Below are 9,821 nucleotides of genomic sequence, written 5' to 3'. Positions count from 1 at the left end.
TGGTGGCACAGTGGGTAAGAATCTGCCTTCCAATGCAGGGGACATAGGTTCGATCCCTGGTCCAGGAAGATTCCACAAACTATGGGAGCAACAACTTGAAAGCCTGTGCACCTACAGCCTGTGCTCTGCAACAATGAAGCCACCACAATGAGAAACCCTTGCACAACTAGAGAAAGTCCTGGCACAACAATGAAGGCCCAGCACAGCCATAAATAAATAAATAAGTAAAAGCTCACACAGGGTGCTGAACACATTACAGGACTCCTGTCTTTGTGTCTCCCTCCTGCTTAGTGTCCAGTCCCCTGCTCAGACATCTCCCCTCAGGCAGTATCTTCCCTAAATCCCTTAATCCAAGTATCACCCCACCCCATTGCTCTCGTCCCTTTACTCTGCTTAAAATTTTCTTTACTTTTCATTACCAAACGTGATATCGTTTCTTTCTTTAGTTGTCTGTCGCCCCAGCTAGCATGCCAGCTCCATGCAAAGGTGACTAACTTTGGTTCCCTGTTGCACACCAGCACCCAGGACAGCCCTGGCCAGCAGTAGGCGTTTCATTGACATTTACTGAACCAATGAGTGAGTACGCCTTTGCAGAGGAGGGCAAATGTAACTGTTACATAGTAAGGAAAAGAAGAGACTAGCTCCCCTGGAGAAGAGAGCAATCAGAGATACCAAGAGGTTCTGAGAGCCGGAAAACCTGGAGGAAAAGTCATGTGAGATATTTTACTGGGAGTTGGAGGTGTGTCCTCTTTTAGTCATGGAATTTTAGTTGCAGATGTGATGTGCAAAACATGCATATGCTTGCCTGGCAAGGCACTGGAGCCAGAAAGGCTACATCTGTCACATTCGTTTGAAGCCAATCCAAGTAGGCTAACGTGCGTTTGGAGAGCTCTGAGAGAATGTTATGTCTTGTACATGCTGTCAGCAGCAGGAGGGGAAAACGTGTTGGGAAAAGAAAACACGTATTAACAAGCCACGTTCGTGCTGTGAGGTCACACACAGGGCTTCTCAGCCTCGGTGCTGTCGACACTTCGGTGCTGTTTACAGTTGTTGGCTGGTGAGAGCCTTCCCTGTGCAAAGGATGACTGGCAGCAAACGACAATCTCAGCAGTTACGATAACCAAGAACGTCTGTAGACGTGGCCAAACATCCTCTGGGGTTCTGGGAGCAAACTCACCTGGTTGAGAACCATTCAGTTACATGTGGTGCTGGTCCACTCTCCCTCCTTCATTTGTAACTCCACACCCACACGTAGGAGGACAACCCTTCAACGCCCCTCAAAGACGATTTATTCCTTGTGGACTCCCTCTGAATGTGCCCTGATATTTTCTGAGGTCATCTGTGGTCAACCATTTTGTTAGTAGCCTCCAACAAAACACATCTCTCTGAATTCCTGCCCAAGCGTAGTTCCCATCTACACTGAGTCTAGACATGATCACGTGGCCTACTTCAGCCAATGGGACATTGACAGGCATGCTGATGGAAACAGAAGCTTGTTAAACACTGACACGTTCGAGCTTGTCCTGTTGGAACATTCCTTTGTTGGGAGCCAGAACAAAGTTCAGGCTAGATTCCTGAAGGACCAGAGGCCACATGGAGAGAAGCACTGATAGATGAGACTATCTATCAGATGAGGATATTCCAGGATTCAACTGCAACTGAATGCAAACATGAGTGACCTTGGCTACACCATATGAAGCAGAAGAACTGTCCAGCAGAGCCCAATCAACTCACAAGATTGTGAAAAACAGGAAATCAGTTTCGTTTTAAGCCAATAAGTTTTGAGGTAGGGTATTACACGGCAATAGTCAACTGAAAATGATGCTAGGAAAGATTGAGGGCAAGAGGAAAAGGGGGCAACAGAGGATGAGATGGTTGGATGGTATCACAGACTCAATGGACATGAGTTTGAGCAAACTCAGAGATAGTAAAGGACAGGGAAGCCTGGCGTGCTGTAGTTCATGGGGTTGCAGACTTGGACACGACTTAGTGACCAAACAACAACACCAATAACAAGTTGATGAAAGTAAGAAACACTACAGTGTTGGAGCAGGCTCATGTTAGCTTACAAGAGTGAACTGTGGAATTTTCGGAATCAATTATTAAATGTTAAATTATAGGTTGAAATAAATTACATTTAAAAAATAATACATAATCAAAACATATCATTCTTTTTTAAAATTAATTTTTATTGGGATATAGTTGATTTACACTGTTGCGTTAGTTTCTGTTATACAGCAATGTGAATCAGTTATACATATATATATACACATGTCCACTCTTTTACATTCTTTTCCCATATAGGTCATTACAGAGTATTGATTAAGGTTCCCTGTGCTATACAGTAGGTCCTTATTAATTATTTATTTTATCATTTCTTAATTATTATACTCCTTTTTACTATTATCTATGGACTCATTGGAAAAGACCCTGATGCTGGGAGGGATTGGGGGCAGGAGGAGAAGGGGACGACAGAGGATAAGATGGCTGGATGGCATCACCGACTCAATGGACGTGAGTTTGAGTGCACTCTGGCAGTTGGTGATGGACAGGGAGGCCTGGCGTGCTGTGATTCATGGGGTCGCAAAGAGTCAGACACGACTGAGCAACTGAACTGAACTGATGGTCTTGAGGTTATTTTTTTAAGATTTTTTTTGATGTGGACCATTTTTAAAGTCTGTATTGAATTTGTTACAATATTGTTCTGCTTTTTATGCTTTGGTTATTTGGCCACAAGGCATATGGGATTTTAGCTCCCTGACCAGGGATCAAGTCCATACCCTCTGCATTGGAAGGCAAAGACTTAACCACTGGACTGCCAGGGAAGTCCCCTTCTTGAGATTATTTGTATCTAAACCCATGCACCACAACTACTAAAGCCCAGGGGGCTAGAGCTTCTCTTCTGCAACAAGAGAACCCACTGCAATGAGAAACCCACATACAGCAATTAGAGAATAGCCCTTGCTTGCCGCAACTAGAGAAAGCCCAAGTGCAGCAACAAAGACCAACCACAACCAAAACATTAAATAAATAAATCTTAAAAAAAAAAAAAAAAAGGTGGGAAATTTGCAACCACTGCCCATTCTGCCATGGAAATGGGAGCTTCACCCTCTGGTCCCCTCCTGCCTTTAGTCAAGAGAAGGCCTTCTAGAAACCCTAGTCTACGTGAGTAGTTTCTCACAGTATGTGGGAATGATCTTGCTGCCTGTCAAGATCAACATCACACTTTCCCCTCTGCTTTGATACTGTACCATTTCAGCTGTAGGTGCCAAATCCTTTTGATTCCACATGAAATACTACCCTGGATTGCTTTCATGTATGTTTTATGAGTACCCCTGGGCATGAATATTTATTTAAGCAACTCGGAGCATATCCCTTTGATTTTCTTTTTCTGTCCTCACTGATGTTTAAAGGGTAGGAGAGGTGCACAGTGTCATAGTTCACCTGTAATGGCTTTGGCCTCCTAACCCCTTTGCTTACAGGGCCAAATAGTCATCTAGGAAATGGAAAACATTGCCTGGCTTTGTGTCAGTTAGCAGCATGACACACATTTCTGTTTTACTAATGAAACAGCTCTTTCCTGTGCAATGTCAGCTTTCCTACACAATGTGTCAACGTACCCTTGTCATCCAACTGTTGCCTGTTTGGATCCCTTCCACAGTGACTGACCTGGTCAACCCTTCATCCACAGTAAATTCAGAGACACTGTCAAGAGAATGAAAAAACAAGACACGGGAGAAAATATTTGTGAAACTTAAATACGATAAAAGGCCTATATCCAGAACATATACAGAATCCTCAAAACTCAATAATAAGAAAATAAATAGCCCAATTATAAATCAGGCAAAAGATCTGAGCAAATATACGCAGAAGCAAATAATCATGAGAAGATACTGAACGTCATTTGTCATGCTAGAAATGGAAATTAAAATCACCATGAGGTACCATAATACCCTAGAATGGCTATAACTACACAGACTTCTCATAGATGCAGAGTACCTGAAAATACCCTACACTACTCAGTATCGGTGGGGATGTAAAATGACAGCTACTTTGAAAATGCCTGATGCTTTCTTAAAAAGTTAAACCTACACTTACTATATGGTCCAGCCATTCCACATCTAGGAGTTTACTCGCCAGAGATGGAAACATATATTTATACAGAGACTTGCACAGGAATGTTCATAACAGCTTTCTTGGTAATGTTCCTCAATAGGTGAATAAACCCACTAACTGTGGTGTGTATATACCATAGAATACTACCCAGCGATAACAAAATATGAACCACTGATATACCCAACAGCATAGTTGACTCTCAAAATAATTCTGCTGAATGAAAGAAGCCAGACCCCCCGCCTCAAAAAAAAAAAGTACCTAGTTAACACTCCTTTGTATAAATTTCTAGATTAACTAATCTAAGAAACAGAAGGCAGATCAGTGGTTGTCCTTGGATAGGGAGGGGTAGGAATAAAAAGATTGCAAAGAGTCAGGAAGAAAATTTTGGAGGTGATGGATGTATTCATTATCTTGATTATGGTGATGGTTTCACAGGAATATATTTATGTCAAAATTTATAAAATTACACACTTTCAATACAGTTTAAAGTGCAGCTTATTCAATGTCAATTACACATCAGTAAAGCTGAAAAAATATATATATGTATATAGGTATAGGATGCATCAGTTATTGATTAAGCAATGATTCAAGACGGAACTAGAAGGACTTCCCTGGTGCTTCAGTGGCTTAGGCTGGGGGCTCAGGTCAGGGAACTAGATCCCACATGCCACAATGAAGAACCCCAGTGCTGCATCTAAGACCCAGTGGAGCCAAATAAATAAATATTTTTGTAAAATAAACATTTTTAAAATATTTATTTTAAAATAATTAATTATAATAATTCTAACAAAATTTTAAACATATTTATTAATAAATATTTTTATTATTTATTTTAATAACCCAAGGGATAGGCTATCCACTCCAGTATTCTTGGGCTTTCCTTGTGGCTCAGCTGGTAAAGAATCTGCCTGCAATGTGGGAGACCTGAGTTTGAAGCCTGGGTTGGCAAGATCCCCTGAAGAAGGGAAAGGCTACCCACTCTAGTATTCTGCCCATAAGCTTAACATCCTAAATTTCATGGATAATCAAACATTCATACATAGTTTATTACCATCTCAAAGCTAATAAATAAAAATAAGGAATGCAGTCATCTTCTCTGTGATGGGTTATTAAGAGTTGTCTGGTCTCTCAGAGCCACCCCTTGATAACAATACAAAAAGTTTCTAAATCTGGATGGCTAAATTTTTGTGAGAGTTCTGCTTTTCTGATAGAGTTTGAGCTTTTAAAATATCATGGCCATGTAATTTTGAAAAAGTGATTTTTCTCCCTGTAGTGAGTTGAATAGTGGGCTCCCAAAATACATACCCACGGTCTAATCCCCAGAATGTATGGATGATACCTGATTTGGAAATAAGGTCTTTGCAGGTGTAAGTAAATTAAGGGTCTTGAGATTATCCTGTATTATCCAGGTAGGCCCTAAATCCAACGACAGGTGTTCTTATAAGAGAAAAATAAAGGGAGATTTGAGATAGAGATTAGAGGAAAAGAGAAGGTGTGGTGAAAATGAAGGCAGAGAATGAAGTGATGTGGTCTCAAACCAAGGAAGCCAGCAGCCACCAGAAGCTGAAGAGAAAAAAAAGAGGGAGCGGAGGCTTCCCTAGAACCTCTGGAGGGAGCAGCCAGCCAACACTTGATTCAGACTCTGGCTTATAGAACAGTGAGATAATAAATTTCTGTTGTCTTAGCCGCAGCGTCAGGAAACCAACACTACCTCACAGAGCACTAAGGATGGGGACAATGGTACTATCAATATTGTAGGTTCGCTATGAGGATTAAATGAATTAAATGAATTGATAATCCTCAAGCACTATGGAAGAGCAATACCTGCTGTGCTTAGTTGCTCAGTCAAGTCCAACTCTTTGTGACCCCATGGACTGTAACCTGCCAGGCTCCTCTGTCCATGGGGATTCTCCAGGCAAGAATACTGGAGTGGGTTGCTGTGCCCTCCTCCAGGGGATCTTCCTAAGCCAGGGGCTGAACCCAGGGCTCCCGCTTTGCAGGCCAATTCTTTACAGTCTGAGTCACCAGGGAAGCATGTTTGATACCTAGTTCCCAGGTGGCGCTAGTGGTAAATAACTCCCCTGCCAATGCAGGAGACACAAAAAACTCTGGTTTAATCCCTGGGTTGGGAAGATCCCCTGGAGAAGGGAATGGCAACCCACTCCAGTATTCTTGCCTGCAGAATTCCATGGACAGAGGAGCCTGCTGGGCTACCAGCCCATAGGGTTGCAAAGAGCCCAACACAACTTAGCTACAAAACACCAACAACAAAGCACTATGAAAGTTCTAAGTAAATAGTCTTCAGAAAGAATTTCTCTGGTGTCAACACAACCTACTGTTGATCACACTGCTTTATTGGTGCATGTTTGGTGAATTGGACACCATAATAGTGAGCCTGCGTCTGATCAAGGCTATGGTTTTTCCAGTAGTCATGTATGGATGTGAGAGTTGGACTATAAAGAAAGCTGAGCACCGTAGAATTGATGCTTTTGAACTGTGGTGTTGGAGAAGACTCTTGAAAGTCCCTTGGACTGCAAAGAGATCCAACCAGTCCATCCTAAAGGAGATCAGTCCTGAGTGTTCCTTGGAAGGACTGATGTTGAAGCTGAAACCCCAATACTTTGGCCACCTGATGCGAAAAGCTGACTCATTTGAAAAGACCCTGATGCTGGGAAAGAGTGAAGGCAGGAGGAGAAGGGGACGACAGAGGATGAGATGGTTGAATGGCATCACCGACTCAATGGAGATGAGTTTGAGTAGACTCTGGGAGTTGGTGACAGACAGGGAGCCCTGGCATGCTGTGGTCCATGGGATCACAAAGAGTCGGACACGACTGAGCGACTGAACTGAACTAGACTATGGAACTGAAACAACACTCATGACGACGGTAAAAAGGTCAACAAGAGCAGACTTATCAAGATTCTTTTTGAACCGGAATACTCTATAAAAGGAACCCTTTAACTCTCCATGCATTTGGGTCCTTTCTTCTCTATTAGTTGTCTGTACAACTTCTTAATCCCTAAACGCAATGTGGAACACAATCCGGGGCCACTGGGTAAAGTTATTTTCTTTGCTTCCCTTGGGAGTCTAAAACTCACCGAGGCGCCCAGAGATCAGAATTCCCAAGGCGACACCAAGCGCCCATGTTACACCTGCAGAAAACTACGACTCCCAGAAGGCTTTGGGAGGCGGACCGCGAAAGGGGTGGAACCTAAGGGAGAAGGTCGTTGGCCGATTCCATCGTCCGGAGCGGGAAGGGTTGGCTGGGCGGAGTTTGGGAGGGAAGGCCCGATTAGTTGTAAATAGAAATATCGGCGTCCTGCGCGCGGTTGGTACGATCCACGCGGAGGATCCCTGCAGCCTCGGCCGGCGCTTGAAGTTTCCCGGGCCGGGAGCGCGGCGCCTGCTGGGAAGGCGCCGAGACCGTTGTCCGGGCCGGCGGCGGCCGCGCGGGAGCTGCGACATGCAGAGCACAGACCTGGGCAGCAAGGAGAGCGGCAAGATATGGCACCGCAAGCCATCCCCGGCCACTCGGGACGGGTACAGGCCGCGGCGGGAGGAGGCGCGCGCTGGAGGGGGATGGAGGCTGGCGAGGGGCGGATCCGCGGTTTCGGGGAGGCGTTTGCGGGTCCGTTGGGGAAGGTCTCGGGAAGGGGGTGCGGGGAACCGGACGGAGGTTCTGGTTCTTACCCTGCTCGTGATCCCCGGGTTGGGTGACCTCTGATAAACGCAGGTAGCTTGACTTTGATGATCGTTAGAGACCCCCTTCCCCTGTCTTGGGGACAGGAGTCTCAATTAGGATCAGCGTGGAGGGCCTGATTTATGCTGGGGAATTTGCATTTCTGATGGGAGCCAGGACTGCCTGCTTTAATTAGCCCGGAATCCCTGTGGTATTCCTGGCACGCGGTAGATGCTCAGTAACTTATTTGTTAATTATAACATCTGGGAAAGAACTCAGGAGGAGGAACGGATGCCGGAAAAGAATGCACTTCTCCCTCTTCCAAATGCCATCCTTAAATCTTTTATCCATTCTTGAATCATTGTTAGCAGTCGGGCATGCAAGCATTCTAGTCATCAACTGTTTGATGAGCACCTACTTCTGTGCCAGGCTTCTAAGCGCTGGGGGACAGTTGCGGAACGCAACAAACTTCTGATTCTCTCGGAGTTTATGAATTAATGTGTATCCAGCGTAGGTCAGCCTTCTAGTAAGGTCAGCGTTGCTGCTGCTTTTTTAAAAAATAGACTTTGTTTCTTTAGGACAGGTTTAGGTTCGCAGCAAAACTGAGAGGAAGGTACAGAGATTTCCCGTGCATCCCCTGCCTCCACACACGCCTAGCCACACTTTTACCAGTGTCCCCCACCAGAGCAGTACACTTGTTGCAGTTGCTCAGCCTGTGTTGACACATGGTTACCAACCGAATTCCACTGTTTACATTAAGATTCAGTCTTCGTGTTCTGCATTCTGTAGGTTTGGACAAATGTATAATGACCCATCCACCATTATGGTCTCATACAAAATATTTTCACTGCTCTAAGAATCCTCTTGCTCTGCCCAGTCATCCCTTCCTCCCCAGCTCTTCTTTTCATGCTTTCCCCGGTCTCTGTCCTGTTTGATGCTTTTGTGTGACTTTAATGGGAGCCTTTGTCCCAAAGTGGTGCCATATTGGTGCCGTGTTAATCTTACTGCTTTTAATCCCTTAGGATTCCATTGACTTTACTGCCTCACTTGTGTTCATATTTCATGTGTTTCTCGTTCTAGTAATTTTTCTGTTGATTCTTTGGTTGCTTCTCAAAAAATCAGTAGAGTTTGAGTGCCAACTGCAAAAGCACAGTGCTGCACATGATTCCATTAGCTTATTTGGTTTCTGGTTGGTCTCAGTCTCTCCTTTGAATTAACATTTCGTCTGGAACAGGAATTCTTCCATATAGATTTTTCACTCCCAAAGTTGGAGTTTATGTAAATATCACCTCTACTTATTTAAAAAAATTTGTTTGTTTGTTTGTTTGTTTTGGCTGTGCTGGGTACTAGTTGTGGCATGTGGAATCATAGTTCACCTGCCGAGGGTTGAACCCACGTCGCCTGCATTTAGAAGGTGGATTGTCAGCCACTGGACCACCAGGGAAGTCCCAACGCCGCCTCTACTTCTGAGATTCTCTAAATGTTCTAAAAATTATGCCTGCCCACAATAATTTTTTTCCTTACTGTTAATATCTAGATACACATACAAGATTCAGAAAATGACTCACATTTGTGTGAAAATGTCCTTATCTGTTTCTTCCACTAAAACATTGTTTCTTTTTGTTCATTAATACCCGTTGTTATGATGTTGAGAAGGGCAGGGGGGTGGGGAGCGCTGACTGTGGAGTCAGAGGGACTGCAGTGGAAGTAAATGTCCACCCACCAGCTCTGTGACCTTGGGCAAGTTAATCTTAGGCAGTAAGTGAAGATAATGGTACTTAACAGCAAGATTGTCTTAGGGAATTAGTGTCTCATGTATCTGGGTATTCAGTAAATATTTGATGTTTTTATTATGTTTAAGGACTGAGGAGCACCATCAGGCAAATTACAAGCTGTTGAAAAACAGTTCTAAAATAAATACTTGTATGTGTGATTTATATGAAAAGTCAGAAGGATAGAATTTTGCTATTAAATGTGATTATGTCATGATGGTACGGTTATAATAAAATTATTAGTGTCTTTCTGT

At 43.8% G+C, this 9,821-nt stretch overlaps 1 protein-coding gene across 7 annotated transcripts in view; it reads left to right on the top strand.

The window, feature by feature from the left end:
• Positions 1–7,406: 7,406 nt before the first annotated feature.
• The window catches only part of TBC1D31 (TBC1 domain family member 31), a 67,021-nt gene continuing 64,606 nt past the window's right edge, over positions 7,407–9,821 (top strand). For 4 of the 7 annotated variants that reach the window (XM_025001497.2, XM_005215359.5, XM_059893183.1 and 1 more), the window contains exon 1: positions 7,407–7,656. In XM_025001497.2, the coding sequence (XP_024857265.1) occupies positions 7,580–7,656 (77 nt within the window). In that variant the 5' untranslated portion in view covers positions 7,407–7,579. The remainder of the gene's footprint in view (positions 7,657–9,821) is intronic. The other 3 variants (XM_059893184.1, XM_010811949.4, NM_001046073.2) reach the window with 2 other exon arrangements.

Source organism: Bos taurus, chromosome 14 (genome assembly GCF_002263795.3).
Source record: "Bos taurus isolate L1 Dominette 01449 registration number 42190680 breed Hereford chromosome 14, ARS-UCD2.0, whole genome shotgun sequence".
NCBI classification, from domain to species: Eukaryota; Metazoa; Chordata; class Mammalia; order Artiodactyla; family Bovidae; genus Bos; species Bos taurus.
This window is presented reverse-complemented; position numbering and strand designations above follow the sequence as displayed.